The sequence below is a fragment of the Siphateles boraxobius genome, unplaced genomic scaffold (assembly GCF_051911475.1).
Source record: "Siphateles boraxobius isolate OS27281-9 unplaced genomic scaffold, OSU_SipBor_1 1, whole genome shotgun sequence".
Taxonomy (NCBI): domain Eukaryota; kingdom Metazoa; phylum Chordata; class Actinopteri; order Cypriniformes; family Leuciscidae; genus Siphateles; species Siphateles boraxobius.
In genome coordinates this window covers 223,273-244,309 of record NW_027508699.1, presented here as the reverse complement: position 1 = coordinate 244,309, position 21,037 = coordinate 223,273, and the positions used below count along the sequence as shown (strand labels likewise).

At 39.4% G+C, this 21,037-nt stretch overlaps 2 protein-coding genes across 2 annotated transcripts; both read left to right on the top strand.

Annotated features, from left to right (window-relative positions):
• The first annotated feature begins 3,765 nt into the window (after nt 1–3,765).
• LOC143747958 (uncharacterized) lies at nt 3,766–7,823 on the top strand. The gene is made up of 12 exons (XM_077240503.1): nt 3,766–3,807; nt 4,073–4,194; nt 4,350–4,382; nt 4,501–4,590; nt 5,600–5,671; nt 5,887–5,975; nt 6,063–6,165; nt 6,584–6,683; nt 6,769–6,818; nt 6,899–6,983; nt 7,086–7,130; nt 7,780–7,823. The coding sequence occupies exons 1-12, from the start codon at nt 3,801–3,803 to the stop codon at nt 7,821–7,823; spliced, it is 840 nt and encodes a 279-aa protein (XP_077096618.1). The 5' UTR covers nt 3,766–3,800.
• A 3,383-nt stretch (nt 7,824–11,206) lies between these two features.
• On the top strand, nt 11,207–12,586 carry LOC143747429 (transcription factor AP-2-epsilon-like). Its single transcript, XM_077240238.1, has 4 exons — nt 11,207–11,730; nt 11,887–12,077; nt 12,159–12,288; nt 12,365–12,586. Exons 1-4 carry the CDS (start codon nt 11,573–11,575, stop codon nt 12,531–12,533), a joined length of 648 nt encoding a protein of 215 aa, XP_077096353.1. The 5' UTR covers nt 11,207–11,572; the 3' UTR covers nt 12,534–12,586.
• Nucleotides 12,587–21,037: the final 8,451 nt, after the last annotated feature.

The window sequence follows — 21,037 nt, the reverse complement described above, 5'->3', positions numbered from 1 at the left end:
GGTTCATATTGCTGTGTTATTGTTAGTGAACTACGAGCTGCTCTCAGGGCAGGAGTACTTAATAGGTTCATATCACTGTGTTATTGATAGTGAACTACGAGCTGCTCTCAGGGCAGGAGTATAGGTTCATATCAATGTGTTATTGTTAGTGAACTACGAGCTGCTCTCAGGGCAGGAGTACTCAATAGGTTCATATCACTCTATTATTGGTAGTGAACTACGAGCTGCTCTCAGGGCAGGAGTATAGGTTCATATCACTGTGTTATTGGTAGTGAACTACGAGCTGCTCTCAGGGCAGGAGTATAGGTTCATATCACTGTGTTATTGTTAGTGAACTACGAGCTGCTCTCAGGGCAGGAGTATAGGTTCATATCACTGTGTTATTGTTAGTGAACTACGAGCTGCTCTCAGGGCAGGAGTATAGGTTCATATCGCTGTGTTATTGGTAGTGAACTACGAGCTGCTCTCAGGGCAGGAGTATAGGTTCATATCACTGTGTTATTGTTAGTGAACTACGAGCTGCTCTCAGGGCAGAAGTATAGGTTCATATCGCGGTGTTATTGGCAGTGAACTACGAGCTGCTCTCGGGCAGGAGTACTCAATAGGTTCATTTCAATGTGTTATTGTTGGTGAACTACGAGCTGCTCTCAGGGCAGGAGTATAGGTTCATATCACTGTGTTATTGGTAGTGAACTATGAGCTGCTCTCAGGGCAGGAGTACTCAATAGGTTCATATCGCTCTGTTATTGTTAGTGAACTACGAGCTGCTCTCAGGGCAGAAGTATAGGTTCATATCACTGTGTTATTGGTAGTGAACTACGAGCTGCTCTCAGGGCAGGAGTATAGGTTCATATCACTGTGTTATTGGTAGTGAACTACGAGCTGCTCTCAGGGCAGGAGTATAGGTTCATATCGCTGTGTTATTGTTAGTGAACTACGAGCTGCTCTCAGGGCAGGAGTACTTAATAGGTTCATATCACTGTGTTATTGATAGTGAACTACGAGCTGCTCTCAGGGCAGGAGTATAGGTTCATATCAATGTGTTATTGGTAGTGAACTACGAGCTGCTCTCAGGGCAGGAGTACTCAATAGGTTCATATCACTGTTTTATTGTTAGTGAACTACGAGCTGCTCTCAGGGCAGGGGTATAGGTTCATATTGCTGTGTTATTGTTAGTGAACTACGAGCTGCTCTCAGGGCAGGAGTACTTAATAGGTTCATATCACTGTGTTATTGATAGTGAACTACGAGCTGCTCTCAGGGCAGGAGTATAGGTTCATATCAATGTGTTATTGTTAGTGAACTACGAGCTGCTCTCAGGGCAGGAGTACTCAATAGGTTCATATCACTCTATTATTGGTAGTGAACTACGAGCTGCTCTCAGGGCAGGAGTATAGGTTCATATCACTGTGTTATTGGTATTGAACTACGAGCTGCTCTCAGGGCAGGAGTATAGGTTCATATCGCTGTGTTATTGGTAGTGAACTACGAGCTGCTCTCAGGGCAGGAGTGTAGGTTCATATCACTGTGTTATTGTTAGTGAACTACGAGCTGCTCTCAGGGCAGAAGTATAGGTTCATATCGCTGTGTTATTGGCAGTGAACTACGAGCTGCTCTCGGGCAGGAGTACTCAATAGGTTCATTTCAATGTGTTATTGTTGGTGAACTACGAGCTGCTCTCAGGGCAGGAGTATAGGTTCATATCACTGTGTTATTGGTAGTGAACTATGAGCTGCTCTCAGGGCAGGAGTACTCAATAGGTTCATATCGCTCTGTTATTGTTAGTGAACTACGAGCTGCTCTCAGGGCAGAAGTATAGGTTCATATCACTGTGTTATTGGTAGTGAACTACGAGCTGCTCTCAGGGCAGGAGTATAGGTTCATATCACTGTGTTATTGGTAGTGAACTACGAGCTGCTCTCAGGGCAGGAGTATAGGTTCATATCGCTGTGTTATTGTTAGTGAACTACGAGCTGCTCTCAGGGCAGGAGTACTTAATAGGTTCATATCACTGTGTTATTGATAGTGAACTACGAGCTGCTCTCAGGGCAGGAGTATAGGTTCATATCAATGTGTTATTGTTAGTGAACTACGAGCTGCTCTCAGGGCAGGAGTACTCAATAGGTTCATATCACTCTATTATTGGTAGTGAACTACGAGCTGCTCTCAGGGCAGGAGTATAGGTTCATATCACTGTGTTATTGGTAGTGAACTACGAGCTGCTCTCAGGGCAGGAGTATAGGTTCATATCGCTGTGTTATTGGTAGTGAACTACGAGCTGCTCTCAGGGCAGGAGTATAGGTTCATATCACTGTGTTATTGGTAGTGAACTATGAGCTGCTCTCAGGGCAGGAGTACTCAATAGGTTCATATCGCTCTGTTATTGTTAGTGAACTACGAGCTGCTCTCAGGGCAGAAGTATAGGTTCATATCACTGTGTTATTGGTAGTGAACTACGAGCTGCTCTCAGGGCAGGAGTATAGGTTCATATCACTGTGTTATTGGTAGTGAACTACGAGCTGCTCTCAGGGCAGGAGTATAGGTTCATATCGCTGTGTTATTGTTAGTGAACTACGAGCTGCTCTCAGGGCAGGAGTACTCAATAGGTTCATATCGCTGTGTTATTGGCAGTGAACTACGAGCTGCTCTCAGGGCAGGAGTACTCAATAGGTTCATTTCAATGTGTTATTGTTAGTGAACTACGAGCTGCTCTCAGGGCAGGAGTATAGGTTCATATCACTGTGTTATTGGTAGTGAACTATGAGCTGCTCTCAGGGCAGGAGTACTCAATAGGTTCATATCGCTCTGTTATTGTTAGTGAACTACGAGCTGCTCTCAGGGCAGAAGTATAGGTTCATATCACTGTGTTATTGGTAGTGAACTACGAGCTGCTCTCAGGGCAGGAGTATAGGTTCATATCACTGTGTTATCGGTAGTGAACTACGAGCTGCTCTCAGGGCAGGAGTATAGGTTCATATCGCTGTGTTATTGTTAGTGAACTACGAGCTGCTCTCAGGGCAGGAGTATAGGTTCATATCGCTGTGTTATTGTTAGTGAACTACGAGCTGCTCTCAGGGCAGGAGTATAGGTTCATATCGCTGTGTTATTGTTAGTGAACTACGAGCTGCTCTCAGGGCAGGAGTATCGGTTCATATCGCTGTGTTATTGGTAGTGAACTACGAGCTGCTCTCGGGGCAGAAGTACTCAATAGGTTCATATCGCTGTGTTATTGTTAGTGAGCTACGAGCTGCTCTCAGGGCAGGAGTACTCAAAAGGTTCATATCACTGTGTTATTGTTAGGGAACTACGAGCTCTCAGGGCAGGAGTAATCAATAGGTTCATATCACTGTGTTTTTGGTAGTGAACTACGAGCTGCTCTCAGGGCAGGAGTACTCAATAGGTTCATATCGCTGTGTTATTGTTAGTGAGCTACGAGCTGCTCTCAGGGCAGGAGTACTCAAAAGGTTCATATCACTGTGTTATTGTTAGGGAACTACGAGCTCTCAGGGCAGGAGTAATCAATAGGTTCATATCGCTGTGTTATTGTTAGTGAACTACGAGCTGCTCTCAGGGCAGGAGTATATGTTCATATCACTGTATTATTGGTAGTGAACTACGAGCTGCTCTCAGGGTAGGAGTATAGGTTCATATCACTGTGCTATTGATAGTGAACTACGAGCTGCTCTCAGGGCAGAATTACTCAATTTTATTTTTACTGTAATATGTGCCTTCTTTCGAGGCAGGAGTGGACTAATGTGCTTTTTTTCTCTTTAAACAAGGAAGCACTGAGTACAAACAAAATGAATGGTAAGCCAAAAAAAATTGTTCTTCCCGTTTAAACCATGATTTTATAATCTTTTTTTCTTGGAGCCTCCCCAGCACTGTGTATTTAGATTTTTAAAATTTTTAATCCTTACTTAGGGAGGTTCCAGGACATTTCTTAAAACGCATTGTTTTTAATTATATGCAGTTAATACACAAATGAAACAGTATGTGTTTTAGTAGCACATTTTGTATGACTGTATGGAGAGGAAAAAGCATAACGGTGTGTTTATATTCTGTACCCATATAGTTCTATGCTTTTTGATTTCGGGAGAGTTAAGCTCTGATACCAAAATTGGGAAAATAGGGCCATATTCCCTATATATCAGCAGCTTTCAGTCTCTTCTACAAAACCAGAAACTTCCTGATGAGGTAAATGAAAATAAATAAATAAAATAATAATAATTTCTATTATATTTAAAAAATTTCACATACTGTACATTTATAATACTGTATTTAAACATTATAGCCTACCGTATAAACATCTTTTTACTTATTAATTTGTTTACCTTTTTTAACCTGTTCAGATCATGGATGCCATATTTTACCTGTTCAACATGGTAATATAACGTTATCTACCTATACATTTTATGTCTTAAAACACATACTAAATTAAACTGATGGTATTCATTTTAACTACCTCAATTTTTAATACATAACTTCTCATGTGTAATTTAGCAGACAACGGGTTTAGTGGCAATCAATAGCCACACCTTGAACAATATCCTTGATGGGAAGGTCAGGGCAACAAGTCATAGTTTTGTGAAGGTAAGAATTACTTTTACAGTTTTCTTTTAGTAATGCTTCAGATTACAGCCCGGAAAGTACTGCATAATTAAAGCGATTTTTCAGTGTAACTTTCTGTAATTATAGTGTACCAATAAGGTACTTACATGTGAGTATCAGGGAATACTCCTGATTTTATTCCGGAATTTATTCAGGGAATAAAGGGGTAACAACCAGGATAATAAAAAAAATATTTATACTGTAAGTATTATAGAACTAAGGCCTAATTATTATTATAATAAAACAATCTAACATTTGGGAGCAATTTAGCAAGAACATACACTATGTAACTTTTTGTAATAATTGTGTATCAATACATACTGTATAGGCTTTTTAATGGATGGATCAATGTCTTCTGAAGGGAAACGGTAAGTGTTTGTAAGAAAAATTACAATATTTTAAACTTTTTAAACTGTAGACTATCGCCTCAGACCAACTGCAATAAGTTGTTTTTCAAATAAAGGTTTTCGAGTCAGTGATATTAGATTTTGTATGTATTTTTATTGTACTTATCCTGTTACTACATGGAATAGGAGGTTAACAAGCACCACTTACCCTGTAACTACATGAAACTAGAGTATATTTCCAAGTAAGATTGTTGTATTATAATTGTAGAATAAGTACCACTTAGTTCTATAATACTTACAGCATAAATATTTTTTTTTATTCTGCTGGTTGTTACTCCTTTATACCCCAAACTTTACATATTGTTCCCTTATACTTGCAAGTACTTAATAGGTACACTATAATTACAGAAAGTTAAACTGTAAATTCTTAACTGTCTTAATTACGCAGTACTTTCTGGGCTGTAATCTAAAGCGTTACAGTTCTTTTCTTGTTGAGTGTGAATTGGATGCATTATTTCTTTGTAAATATACAAAACAGTGTGGTAGTTCTATTGTAATGAAGTGCACATAGTTTACTAAAAATTAAAATTTGTTTTCCTCTCCAAGATGGCAGTGTTTCATGTAGCCTTTTCTTTCATTTGCAGAATAACATTCTTGAAAAGGCAGAAGTTGTTATTGGTCCATACCTGGAGGGAGGGAATCACTGGACTTTCTTTGTAAGTTCCTCTAGTTCTAGGTTGAGAATTTTATTTATCTTTTATGTATTAAAAAAAAAAAGTATTTTGGTCTATGTATAAATGTATAAAATACATTTATGCAATGCATAAAAAAATGAGTATTTTACATGTGCAAAATTTAAAGTAATACACACAAATATTATCTTGCTGAGTTTGATACAACTAGTTACCAGCTATTTCCATTTTCTGTTTAGCACTGCAACATCGTGGATAGAACAATAACCTACCTAAATTCCTTTGGTGAGCAGAAAGAGAATTGTCAGAAAATAGCTGAAAATTGGAGGTGTGTATGTAGAAAAGGTTTCTCTATTTCACCTTTTAACTAGATTTCATCTTACCTGTCCTGTATATGTGGTATCCATTCTAACAGGATGTTTGCCACAGCAAAGGGAATCCCGGGAACATGGGACATTTGCACAAGGGAGCATGCCATTCAGAGAGATATCATTTCTTGTGGCATCTTTACAGCTGTGGTAAAACATTAAAATCTTATAAAATATATATTTTTTTATTTTTCAAAGATTAAATTTAATTGTCTACATGTCGAATTGTTAGTGATATATCTGTTATTAATATTTACTGCTACATTTTATTTACACTACAGATGCATTACACGTGTACACACTTGGATATGCACATCTAAAAAAAAATCTAGTTTAATTCATGCCATTTTGAAATACTGCTTCTGTGAAAGTCAATGGTCCCACACAACTGTTTGGTTATAAACATTCTTCAAAATTTATTAATTTGTGTTCTACAGAACAAAGAAATGTATATAGGTTTGGAACAACTTCAGGGTGAGTAAATTATGACAGAATTTTCATTTTTGGGTGGACTAACCCTTTGAGGAGAGCATGAAAACTTTTGAAAACTTTGTCACCTTTTTGTAAGTTTGCAGAGGCTTCTCTTCGTGGAGACCAGGGGTATATTAACTGCCCTTCACTTCATGAGGAAAGAGAAAGACTAGCAATTCTGCTCTTCACTTCACTTGGTAAGTACAATACAGGTTTATACCTACAGTTTTATGTTGGTTTGGGTTATAAAACTGTACAACAAGTGTTTCTTGCTTTCTTTAGAAAGGTCAGGCATTTGTGGTGTCTGCCATAAGGCTGTTGTTAAGAGCAAGGCAAGTTGTTTTGCAAGTCTCAAATGATGTTCCATATTAAAAAATGTGGCCTTTACAATTCAGTCTTTTCTAACAAATAGGCCAAATGTTCGACATGTGGCATGAGCGTACATGACAAATGTGTGCAAAAGAATCAGGAGACTGCTCTTTGTTTGCTGTGCAAAGGTAATGCATTTCTTTATTAGATACATTTTTAATTATAACATACTTTTTTATACTTTGTGTAAAAAATTCACCCTGATGCATTTTTTTAATTATATTTTTTAGTACAAACTGAAACAATATCAGAACATAAAGAAAACAAGCAAGCAGGTAAGGCTTAAAGAGTTTAATTTATGTACTGTATAGTCATGTTGCAGAATTTATCAGTCTTTAGACCAGGGCTCCTCAATCAACCACCCATGGTCCAAAATGTATTCCCTTTTATTCCGGCATCATGTCTTTACAACTCTTAGACTGTAAAAAACATTGCATTGCCTAAAACAGCAGAGTGCTCTTTAATGCACACATAACTGCGAGTTTGAGAGCGCACAACAATATTCAGTTAACAGACCAGAGTGAGAATGTTTAAAATGTCAGTTCACTTTCCTAGTTTGCAGATGTTTGCAAAGCTTCTTTAGTTTGGGCTGAGATGTCATATTCACAGTAGCACCATCTTTGAGGCTTTGAGGCATAGACATACATCTCTTCAGTTTATTTTGTCATGTTAACAATGAAAGAGTCTGATAACTTCCCTAAAAATGTTGGGCCCCACTATTATTTTCATTGGGACAAACTCACCATTCAAAGGAAATAGTTGAAGAGCCCTGTAATAGACATAACATAGACATTGGAATATATATATATATATATATATATATATATATATATACATATACATATATATAATTAAAAAAAAAATATTCCCATTCATCGTTCCAAAAGTGTAGTTATTTGTATTTTGTCTACATTATCTTTGCAGAGACCGACAAACAGCTAGATGAGGAAGTGGTGGAAAGAGGTTAAGCAAATAATTATTCTTAGAAAGTATTTTGAGATGTCTTGGTGCAATAGAGGAGAAATTGTTTCGCTTGGATTTAAGGACCTAAATATATTAGATTAAAACAGGGGTTGGCAACTTTATGGTAATCATTGTGTGATATCAACTCACTTACCATAACTCCAACACAACAATAAATAAATAATTTCATTAATTGATTACCTATACAAATGTCATGTCCCCAGTATGTAGACACATGAAAAATCGTGTAGTTTTTGTTTGAACTGGGGTTTCTTTTGTGGTACCCTTTGAGAACATGTAATGCAGGTTTAGTTTTAATTACTTGTTTTTAGTGTCACTCATTGTGTATGACATTTTAAAGGGTTAGTTCACCCAAAAATGAAAATTAAGTCATTAATTACTCACCCCCATGCTGTACCAACCCCGTAAGACCTTCGTTCGTCTTCGGAACACAAATGAAGATATTTTTGATTAAATGTGACAGCTGGAACACTCCTCCATAGGCTGCCTAAGGGATTGAAACCTGACGGCCCAGAAAGTCAATGAAGAAAATGTTTAAATATTCCATGTCACAACAGTGGCTCAACTATAAGTTTATCAAGCGACGAGAATACTTTTTGTGCGAAAAAACAAACAAAAATAACGACTTTATTTGACTATTCCTTTTCTTCCTTGTAGGCCTGAAACGAGATTTCCACGACTTCTACAAGAACTTAACTGAAGTAGTTGTAGGAGATCGCAATTCTCGCGCATGCGTCGTGGAAATCTCTTTAAGTCTCGTTTCAGGCCTACAAGGAAGAAAAGGAATAGTCGAATAAAGTCGTAATTTTTGTTTTATTTCCGCACAAAAAGTATTCTCGTCGCTTGATAAACTTATAGTTGAGCCACTGTTGTGACATGGAATATTTAAACATTTTCTTCAATGACTTTCTGGGCCGTCAGGTTTCAATCCCTTAGGCAGCCTATGGAGGAGTGATCCAGCTGTCACATTTAATCAAAAATATTTGTGTTCCGAAGACAAACGAAGGTCTTACGGGGTTGGTACAGCATGGGGGTGAGTAATTAATGACTTAATTTTCATTTTTGGGTGAACTAACCCTTTAAGGGTTGAGCATGCCAGATTGTTTTAAAAAACAGATTAAACCTTTTTATAGTCTAAAGCTGCAACTCTACCAGCAGATTGAAATCTGCTTTACACTGTCCACTCTGTCTGTGGTGGCAGATAATTTGTCTTCACTGCACAGTTCATTTGAGTAGTAAAAGCAATTTTGTTAATTCACACAAAAATTAAAACTGTCATAATTTATTTGTCCTCATGTCCATACAAAGATGAAAATATAGTTATTTTACTAGTAAAATAACTATTAATCTCTCTTACAATTGCTTGTGTAACAATGATTACCCTTTTGTGTTTCAAAGGTTTCCAACCCCTAATATCTTTTTAGTCTTGATGAAAAATTATATCTATAATATTCCAAGGAAATTTTGTTCATCTGAAGAATCCCATTTATGTTAAGCTTATTTTAAAGAGTTTTTTTTTTAGCTCTTTGTCATCTTTTACAGATTGCTTCCTTGTAGAAAGCGTACTGAAAGTGTCAGACTTTCACCAGGCAAAGAGGTAATGCAGCAGGATTAGTGTAGGAGAAATTAATGTGACATTGCACGCCACATTTTACAGACGACCTTCTTTGGTCCCACTTTATATTAAGTGGCTTTAAGTACTATGTACTTACATTGAAATTAATTATTTGATACAATGGACTTATTGTGTACATACATGTTTTTACATTGTACTTATATTTTGAAAATACCTGCATGTAATTACAGCTGTAATTAATTTATGTAATTACATTTATAATTACACAGTTGACCCTTCCCTTACACCTTAACCCAGCCTTAAACCGACCCATACCACCACACCTGACCCTAACCTTACCCATATCACATCTCAATAGCAGCAAAAGTGTTTTACAATACAACCTTAACACAATAAGGACATTGTACTAATTTTTCGATGTACGTACATAGTACTTAAAGCCACTTAATATAAAGTGGGACCCTTTCTTTCAGTCACCCAGTTCTTTTACATGCACACTGATCTCAACCAAAATACTATAGTCAAAAATCAGATATGTCGCACACACATTTACGTGACATTTAGAATCTAATTTTGATAATTTTCTGCTTTTGATGGGTTGCATACGCAACCAGGACGTTCCCTTTCAGACGAGAACGTCAGACGTAGTCGACGTCGACTGAATGGGGATCAACCATTGAAAACGCCACTAGTGCTGCCACCTTCCAGTGCCTAGACAGAAGCCTCCTGATCCCCCTGTGATTTAAGGCGGAGAAGGGACAGGGCTTTAGACCAGGAAATCACTGCTGTTCCTACAGGACCACTGGGAAAGCGTTCCCCGAACATTGGAAGGAAGGGACGCTGCAGAAGCCACATCCTACCCGGAGGGAGGTAACGTGGAGAATACACATATGAACTGGGCGGAAGACCGGGCAGTACGACATATGGAATGTCACAGCAGGCTCTGCCGAGGGAAGACACGGGCTCGCCGTAGGGAGCCGTACCGTGGAAGAATACACGTAGGGATCACAACATATGGATCCAGCCTAACACAGGTTTCACACTGCTTACGAGTGGTAGGCCTGACACCAGACGTTCCGCACGTCCAATGTCGGAGGGATGCGGAGAAGCTTAACAGGGTTCGGATTAAGGGAACTCAACTGAAGTAGAAAGGCGTATCCAGTCTATAGGAGGGGAATGGCGCAACAAGCCGACACTTCGAACCGGGCTCATGGTGAAACTGGCTTCATGAGAAGGGAGCCCACGGGAAGCAGCGGTTCAAATCTAGGTGTCACCCAGCCCCCAACTCTAAAATCTGTCAGCAAAGCACTCTGTCAATGTCCAGGCGGAGCACACACTCATTATAGAGGAGCTCAACACCTAAGTGGACATGAGCATCTCGGAATTTCTCACCGAAATGAAGGTAGCCACCATTCAGTGGGCCAACCTCACTTGGAAACAGCCTTCCCTTTCTGCTAATTTCTGCTGATTCCCTTAAAAGACAAGAGCTGGTCCTAAGGCCTCTTGTCTGTGCACGTATAACCGAAATGAAGCGGGACGGACAGAGAAACGCCAGGGCTGGGTCTGCCTCCTCCCGGGCATTGCTTGCAGGCTCACCACCTGGTCCCACCTTTAGGAAGAGGTAGGAACCTTGGGCACATATCCAGGCTGGGGTCTCAGCTTGTGAGAGTTAGCCGACCCGAATTCCAGGCACAATTCGTTGACCGAAAGCGAGCCAGTCCCTAGCCTCTAGTAGAGACCACGCGAGCAGGAGAACTGTAAAAACAGAATTTTTAACTCACTACCTGCTGTGGCTCAGGGGCGGTCTCTGCAGTGCAGTTAGCACCAGAGATAAGGCCCAAGAGGATAAAGAGGGGCGCAAGGCAGATTCCCTTGCTCCCTCAGGAACCTGACAATCAGGATGTGCTTCCGATGCTACTGCATCATGATGTGCGTCAAATAAATATAGAGGCAACATCATTTTGAGGGTGGAGGACACAACCCACTCCAACCCATCTTGCAGGAAAGAGAGCACTGAAATGACCGAACACCTTCAGGATCTCCTCACGGAGAGAAGACTCACTCAACAAATAGGTTCCACTTCTATTTGCCGTAAACACAAATTCCTCTTTTTTCTGGGGGAGCCCCGGGGTGAAACGGCCAACCCCTCCATTACAGATGGACCAGCACGCCCAACGGGGGACTCCGACGGCTACAGTGGAAGGGAGGAGTGAGGAGCCCACAGGGAATGGTTACCGGGCGAGTCATCCAACACTATCCTCCTATCACCCACCCCACGCGGTCATCTGTATGGACTTACAATCGGAAGAGAACAGGTCACCTTACTGAGGCTGAATAATAAACTGTTGTGGTTTCACAATGTACATTCAGTAATGTGCTGTGTGCATGGTTGATTAGGTGCTTCCTTACTTGATTGAGGTAGACTTTGGTCCTGATCAAAATACTGAAGCTTCTTTAATTTAATATTACAGATATCTGGTCTCTACAAGTGAATTAAACAGGAGATGCTCACCACCTAAGTGTTACTCCAGCAACACTGTGGTTTCTTATTTGAGAAAAGCAAAGGCACAGAAAAAAAACATAGAGGAAAAGCTGACTGGCATGGGTGTGCAGCCCACCAAGCGGACCAAACTGACTTCACTGTGCACTAAACTGTGTGAAGGTGATTGTTAAGTCTCTTTTTAGGTGTTGGGGATTATATATTTTTTTAATAATTCTATTTGTTTACATCGTTTCATTTCAGATGAATGCAGTGAGCTGGTCAGTGACGTAATGTTCCTGGCAGCAAAGTTTACTCCACAAAGGAAAGTGATCCAGGAAATGTGTGAAAATGAGGATGTCCATGATGCAATTTCCAAAACTGAAGCCTGCAGGTAAAGTACATTTTATGTTGAATGTTTTAATGACTATGTAAATTGAAACCAAAAGCTTTATGTACTTCAATTACAGGAAGACCTTGCAAACACTTCTGGCTACTTTAGGGAGAAACTGGGAGACATTTGGACAGGCAACCCATGGGCTTGGGCCTGGTTTAATGGTAGGCACATTCGAGTTCATTGACTCGTGCCTCAAAGAAAAAATTAAAACACTTAAATCCTCTACGAAAGATGTGAACTAGTTAAGGTACAGCTGTTTAATAATACCTTGCTGTTGTAATATGTTGCTGTTTTATAGATAATCCACCTATAATCCACTTTATTTTTTTTAATTGTTTTGTAATTTATAATAGCATTTGTAATTCAATTTTTTTCCTTAATACAAAAGTAAAGTTAAAGTATTTGATATTTTATTGTAATGTTAAAGCAAAAGACGATTCAATAAAAGCTTTATTTTGTGAATTATTTACAATCAACATTTGTTCCTTAATTTTGTTCTTATACAAAGCATCTGTACAACACTCATTGACCAAAAAAAAGACAGTGGCAGCAAGGGGGAAAAACTAAGCATGTTGGCTAGGCAGAGCATATAGTTATTGTTTCATCAATGAAACATTTATCTCTCTACAAGATCAACCACGTTTTTGCTTCTTTTTGACTGTGTAAGTTACAGTGACTGCATCTTTTGCTTTTTTGACCCTTTTACGATAATTATGAAGTGCAGTCACTTTTCTTTTTCTTGACAGTTTGCTAAACTGTGAAAAAATTAATTTGTGTGCTCTCTGTACTAAACTGTGCACTTCCTTATCCTCATGAAATTTTTCTGATTGGCTCCACTCATGAAGATCTGTGAGCATGTGTTGCAGTGTTACTTTTTTTTTCTGACTGGATTTTGAGCAGTGTGAATCCTCAGATATGTTCTCACAGGATGTTGTGTAGATAATGTTGTGAACTAAGATACATACACACACCTCTCCATAGCTATTTGCAATCCATGTGTAAAATTTGGTCCCTTTACGACGTACAATTCCTACACTCCCGTCAAAATGATACACAGTAAGGTCTTCATTATCTGTGAAATAGGATTCACTGTCAAAAATTTTTCTTGCTGCTTCTGCCCTTAGGTCTTGAATTACGAGTCCTTGTTTCTCTGCAATGGTTTGTGAGAAAATTAAGTGTTTGCACACAGATCCACGTTGGAATATTTTGCAATCGCAATTGTCAACTCTGTGAGATTGTGTGCTTGTATCGGGTGGAACCAAACACACTCCGTTTTCATTCATCTCCACTTTGGCATCCAGGCCTTTTGCAGTCATGCAGTGGGCAGCATTTGTGGTCTCTTCAGTGTTCTTTCCTTTTATTCGTCCAGTGTCTGTCAGGTCATCCAGGTAACTGAACAATTAAACGAAAGAACAAGTTGTCAAAAGATTTAGACTTTTTATACATTTGTTATACCATTTTTATAGACATTTGTATAGATTTCATAGGCTATAAACTAATTAAAACAAACAGTGGGAAAAAGACTATTCTAAATAGAGGGAGTACAGGGGGGGGGGGGTGGGGGGGGTGTAGACGACTCTTTGCATACTTTGTTTTACGGGGTCGAGTTTTATAACAACCAACAATGCCCTCGAAGCTGACAGACCTTTTTACTAAATGTTTTCATAAGTGTCCCGGTAATTGGAATTGACAATGATAAGGCTAAAGAGAATAGCTAATGTTTATACTAGAGCTTCCTGTATCCAAACAAGTTGATAATGGTAACAGGTTGTGGCCAGAGGTAATATACAGGTGCTGTAGCCTACTGTAGTTAAAACCAGACCATTCTCAGTTGTAACTGAGTTAGGGTCTGGCAAAGCGTCATAGACAAATCATTTCCAGAGGGGCGTCACCAACGGACGTCGCGGATAGACCTAAAACCAATCAGAGCGATGAAGGTGATGACGTATGCAGAGCGGCGGAGAAACATCTCCGAATGTTGTTTTTTGCTCGGTTTTTAACAAAAAGGAAACCTTCAAAGCGCTTAAAACAGACGCGATAGCTGATTCGAACGAGTGATGTTCGATGGCGGCATCCATCTTTGTAATGTAGGCTACAAAATCTGCTTCAAAATCCCAGCGCTGTCGCCATCGTGTAAAGCCCGCCCCAACGTTTCTGATTGGTGCCGCGATTTCGACGGATTGGAAATGTGTTTGAATGAGCTCTTTGCCAGACTAACTTTCAGAGCAAATCTAAATTTGCCGGAAGTTGTCTGGGTTTTCCCAGGCTACAGTTGCTGGTCATATAATTAGAATATCATTACAAAGTTGATTTATTTCAATAATTCCATTCAAAAAGTGAAATTTTGATATTATATTCATTACACACAGACTGATATTTTTTATTCCAAATGTTTGTTTCATTTAATTGTGATTAAAACTGACAACTAATGAAAATCCCAAATTCTGTATCTCCGAAAATTAGAATATTACTCAAGACCAATACAAAAAAAGGATTTTTAGAAATGTTGGTGCATGTACAGCATTCAATACTTAGTTGGGGCTCCTTTTGCCTGAATTACTGCAGCAATGCGGCGTGGCATGGAGTCGATCAGTCTGTGGCACTGCTCAGATGTTATGAGAGCACAGGTTGCTCTGATAGTGGCCTTCAGCTCTTCTGCATTGTTGGGTCTGGCGTATTGCATCTTCCTCTTCACAATGCCCCATAGATTTTCTATAGGGTTAAGGTCAGGCGAGTTTGCTGGCCAATTACGAACAGGGATACCATGGTCCTTAAACCAGGTAGTACTGGTAGCTTTGGCACTGTGTGCAGGTGTGTGTTGGAAAATGAAATCTGCATCTCCATAAAGTTGGCCAACATTTCTAAAAATCCTTTTTTTGTATTGTTCTTGAATAATATTCTAATTTTCGGAGATACTGAATTTGGGATTTTCATTAGTTGTCAGTTTTAATCATCACAATTAAATGGAATAAACATTTGAAATATATCAGTCTGTGTGTAATGAATGAATATAATATCCAACTTTAACTTTTTGAATGGAATTACTGAAATAAATCAACTTTTTGATGATATTCTAATTATATGACCAGCACCTGTATATGCAAAAAATGCAATAATCAGGGTACCACAACTTGGTCACATGATTTCTGTAATTACAATTTATCATCATAACAAAAGTAATAAAATTAACTTATATTTACCTGTAATATTTTTGGACATCACCACACAGCAAGCGAAGAAGCTGATCAACATCCTTAATGAATATTTGTAATGAATATGTTATTTACACTATATTTTAAAAAGTAATTTGAGGGCAAGGTGTTATAATTTTAATAGTTGACTGACCTCTCTGCCTTGTTGTTGGTTTCGCTGTTGTGGTGATAGAATGTCCTTCCAAAATTAGACCACAAATCTCCCAAACAAATCCACTGATTCTTGAGGTAGGTCGATACATGTGAACTGCCCAGACAGGTATCAAGCTCTTCGCACTTTCTAGCTGACATGCTGTTAAACTCTTCTTCCTGTAAAAAAAACAACACAACATTGTAAAGTTATGCCACCTTATATTTACACACATTTAAAGGGGTAGTCCACCCAAAGTTGAAAATTATCATTTTGTTACGCATGTCAAAATTTACTCACCCTCATGTCACTCCAAACCTATATGACTTTATTCCTGCAGTAGAACACAATAGATATTTTGATGATATTGAGCTATTTTGAATAATGTTTCTGAGTTTGTTTGTGTTTTATGTAATAAAACTTAATTGAGTCCAATACAACATTATACCCCATTGACAAATGAATTGGAATGATATGAGGATGAGTAAAGAGTGATAAATTGCCTTTTGAAAATAATGTTCCCACATCATTCATTGAACAAAGTTCAACTAAATATAAACTTGACCAATCCTATTAAAATCCATAGTATGCAATTCAAGATTTATTTTCATTATTGAAATGATTTCTAAAGAATAAAGTGATTTATGATATACAAATATTACCGTTAAACAGGATTTCATTGACACCATTGCTTGAATCACAATATTTCGTTGATTCACTGACAAGTTTCCTCCATCTCTTCTAACCATCCACCTATGCACGGCCTACAAAAAACATTAAAAAGCTAGTCAAGACATTTTTATATGACCTTTTAAATCAAAATTTAGTTTTAAAATGAATAGGTCTGTGACAAGTGATAATTTCTTTATTTTAACTCAATACTGCTAATTAAAGGCCCAAGATAATGGGGAAAAAATCCAGTAGGATATATCTACCTGGAGTACATGAAACCAGCAAAGAAGAATCTTGGCTGTTGGTAAACTCTTCTTATAGCATTGAGTTCCTTAAGGTCACGGTCAATCATTATCGACCTACATGATGAGGAATAAAGAAGGAATTAAGATCTAGCTACATCTGTAGTTTGAACAGTCAAAAATGAAAAGCTTATGTCAAAAAGTAGTTTACAATTTGCTGTCTTTATGCAAGTTTTTTTACTTCTGACCTGGGAAGAAATCCAGGGTTGTGTTCTTCAAGCTTTTCCAGGCAGAGAGCAAGTATGTCCGCTGATTCCTCACTAATAATAAAGTAAGCAAATGGGACTGCTCTTCCAATACTGTTGGTCAAAAGAAGTGCATAAAAGGCATAACCATATGATGTCATGGCTTTGTAAGTGGTATCCATGAATACCATACTGTGAGCATGTTCTCTGAGTACATCTTTTTGCCAGGGCGTCTGCACTACAATTATTAGTGGTTGATTTTCACTCAATGGCTGGTAGTAACAAATGTTTTCCTGCAGCTCAGATGTGACTAGCTTGTCCACACTAATGCAGTCTTTCGCATCAGGAAAACTAAGAGCATTAATGGTCTTCTTGATTAATCGAATATATTCAGGTGTAACATAATACCGGCGATTATTTTTGTCCATATGTCCATGACGCTCTGCCCAGTCCACACATTTTAAAAGTGTTTCAGAAATTGACTGTCCTTGATCAAGCCACATTTCAATAAAGGTTACCAACTCTGGATCAATGCGATTTTTAACACCCTCTTCTTTCAAGCACACATCATGTCCATTGTGTTGAAGCATTTTGTTGACCACACCACCTGTGAAACAACCGTCTTTGATAATTTTGAATGACACATAAGCTTTGCAAGAATTAGCTCTTGTGTTTGTTGGTTCTCCTTTGCTTTTCCCACTTGCTTTAGTTGATCTTTCACATGCAAAGTAAAAGTAGTCTTTTCGAGTAGACACAGGGGACCTGAAGATGCTTTTTGTTTCCTCTTCCAGTTTCTTAATGTAATCCTGCATGAAATCAGTCTCCTCCCCAGAAAAAGGTATGACCTCCTGAATGACTCGAGCATCCTTTACATTCTTTACCTGTCGCCTTATCCCTTCAAGCCAAATATGCTCCATTAACCTGAAAAATTTTTTTTGTAAAAACAAGCACACATGTCCTGAATACTTTGTACAGAACAATAACACTGACAAAAAGCACCGATAGGAGTCTATTGAGTACTCCTGCCCTGAGAACAGCTATTAGTTTACTAACAATAACACAGTGATATGAACCTATACTCCTGCCCTGAGAGCAGCTCGTAGTTCACTACCAATAACACAGCGATATTTCTATTGAGTACTCTTGCCCTGAGAGCAGCTCGTAGTTCACTACCAATAACACAGCGATATTTCTATTGAGTACTCTTGCCCTGAGAGCAGCTCGTAGTTCACTACCAATAATACAGTGATATGAACAAATACTTCTGCCCTGAGAGCAGCTCGTAGTTCACTACCAATAATACAGTGATATGAACCTATACTCCTGCCCTGAGAGCAGCTCGTAGTTCACTAACAATTGAGTACTCCTGCCCTGAGAGCAGCTCGTAGTTCACTACCAATAATACAGTGGTATGAACCTATACTCCTGCCCTGAGAGCAGCCCGTAGTTCACTAACAATAACACAGCGATATGAACCTGTTGAGTACTTATGCCCTGAGAGCAGCTCGTAGTTCACTAACAATAACACAGCGATATGAACCTATACTTTTGCCCTAAGAGCAGCTCGTAGTTCACTAACAATAACACATTGATATGAACCTATACTCCTGCCCTGAGAGCAGCTCGTAGTTCACTACCAATAATACAGTGATATGAACCTATTGAGTACTCCTGCCCTGAGAGCAGCTCGTAGTTCACTACCAATAATACAGCGATATGAACCTATACTCCTGCCCTGAGAGCAGCTCGTAGTTCACTACCAATAATACAGTGATATGAACCTATTGAGTACTCCTGCCCTGAGAGCAGCTCGTAGTTCACTACCAATAACACAGTGATATGAACCTATTGAGTACTCCTGCCCTGAGAGCAGCTCGTAGTTCACTAACAATAACACAGTGATATGAACCTATACTCCTGCCCTGAGAGCAGCTCGTAGTTCACTACCAATAACACAGTGATATGAACCCATACTCCTGCCCAGAGAGCAGCTCGTAGTTCACTAACAATAACACAGTGATATGAACCTATTGAGTACTCCTGCCCTGAGAGCAGCTCGTAGTTCACTTCCAATAATACAGTGATATGAACCTATACTTCTGCCCTGAGAGCAGCTCGTAGTTCACTAACAATAACACAGCGATATGAACCTATTGAGTACTCCTGCCCTGAGAGCAGCTCGTAGTTCACTACCAATAATACAGTGATATGAACCTATACTTCTGCCCTGAGAGCAGCTCGTAGTTCACTAACAATAACACAGTGATATGAACCTATTGAGTACTCCTGCCCTGAGAGCAGCTCGTAGTTCACTAACAATAATACAGTGATATGTACCTATACTCCTGCCCTGAGAGCAGCTCGTAGTTCACTAACAATAATACAGTGATATGAACCTATTGAGTACTCCTGCCCTGAGAGCAGCTCGTAGTTCACTACCAATAATACAGTGATATGAACCTATACTCCTGCCCTGAGAGCAGCTCGTAGTTCACTAACAATAACACAGCGATATGAACCTATTGAGTACTCCTGCCCTAAGAGCAGCTCGTAGTTCACTAACAATAATACAGTGATATGAACCTATTGAGTACTCCTGCCCTGAGAGCAGCTCGTAGTTCACTACCAATAATACAGTGATATGAACCTATACTCCTGCCCTGAGAGCAGCTCGTAGTTCACTAACAATAACACAGCGATATGAACCTATTGAGTACTCCTGCCCTGAGAGCAGCTCGTAGTTCACTAACAATAAAACAGTGATATGAACCTATTGAGTACTCCTGCCCTGAGAGCAGCTCGTAGTTCACTACCAATAATACAGTGATATGAACCTATACTCCTGCCCTGAGAGCAGCTCGTAGTTCACTACCAATAAAACAGTGATATGAACCTATACTCCTGCCCTGAGAGCAGCTCGTAGTTCACTACCAATAACACAGCGATATGAACCTATTGAGTACTCCTGCCCTGAGAGGAGCTCGTAGTTCACTACCAATAACACAGCGATATGTACCTATTGAGTACTCCAGCCCTGAGAGCAGCTTGTAGTTCACTACCAATAACACAGCGATATGAACCTATTGAGTACTCCTGCCCTGAGAGCAGCTCGTAGTTCACTACCAATAATACAGTGATATGAACCTATTGAGTACTCCTGCCCTGAGAGCAGCTCGTAGTTCACTACCAATAATACAGTGATATGAACCTATACTTCTGCCCTGAGAGCAGCTCGTAGTTCACTACCAATAATACAGCGATATGAACCTATTGAGTACTCCTGCCCTGAGAGCAGCTCGTAGTTCACTACCAATAACACAGCGATATGAACCTATTGAGTACTCCTGCCCTGAGAGCAGCTCGTAGTTCACTATCAATAACACAGTGATATGAAACTATACTTCTGCCCTGAGAGCAGCTCGTAGTTCACTAACAATAACACATTGATATGAACCTATACTCCTGCCCTGAGAGCAGCTCGTAGTTCACTATCAATAACACAGTGATATGAACCTATACTTCTGCCCTGAGAGCAGCTCGTAGTTCACTAACAATAACACATTGATATGAACCTATACTCCTGCCCTGAGAGCAGCTCGTAGTTCACTATCGATAATACAGCGATATGAACCTATTGAGTACTCCTGCCCTGAGAGCAGCTCGTAGTTCACTACCAATAATACAGTGATATGAACATATACTTCTGCCCTGAGAGCAGCTCGTAGTTCACTATCAATAACACAGTGATATGAATCTATACTCCTACCCTGAGAGCAGCTCGTAGTTCACTACCAATAATACAGTGATATGAACATATACTTCTGCCCTGAGAGCAGTTCGTAGTTCACTACCAATAACATAGCGATATGAACCTATTGAGTACTCCTGCCCTGAGAGCAGCTCGTAGTTCACTACCAAAAACACAGTGATATGAACCTATTGATTACTCCTGCCCTGAGAGCTCGTAGTTCACTAACAATAACACAGTGATATGAACCTTTTGAGTACTCCTGCCCTGAGAGCATCTCGTAGCTCACTAACAATAACACAGCGATATGAACCTATAGAGTACTTCTGCCCCGAGAGCAGCTCGTAGTTCACTACCAATAACACAGCGATATGAACCTATACACCTGCCCTGAGAGCAGCTCGTAGTTCACTAACAATAACACAGTGATATGAACCTTTTGAGTACTCTTGCCCTGAGAGCAGCTCGTAGCTCACTAACAATAACACAGCGATGTG

Bases quoted from the DNA above. Each gene is read 5' to 3' on its own strand.
- LOC143747429 (XM_077240238.1), top strand. From the start codon at position 11,573: ATGGACCAGCACGCCCAACGGGGGACTCCGACGGCTACAGTGGAAGGG. The intron at 11,731-11,886 runs GTCACCTTACTG...TTAATATTACAG, and splicing joins TTACAATCGGAAGAGAACAG to ATATCTGGTCTCTACAAGTG. The intron at 12,078-12,158 runs GTGATTGTTAAG...GTTTCATTTCAG, and splicing joins GTGCACTAAACTGTGTGAAG to ATGAATGCAGTGAGCTGGTC.
- LOC143747958 (XM_077240503.1), top strand. The intron at 6,166-6,583 runs GTAAAACATTAA...CCTTTTTGTAAG, and splicing joins GTGGCATCTTTACAGCTGTG to TTTGCAGAGGCTTCTCTTCG. The intron at 6,819-6,898 runs GCAAGTTGTTTT...TCTAACAAATAG, and splicing joins AGGCTGTTGTTAAGAGCAAG to GCCAAATGTTCGACATGTGG.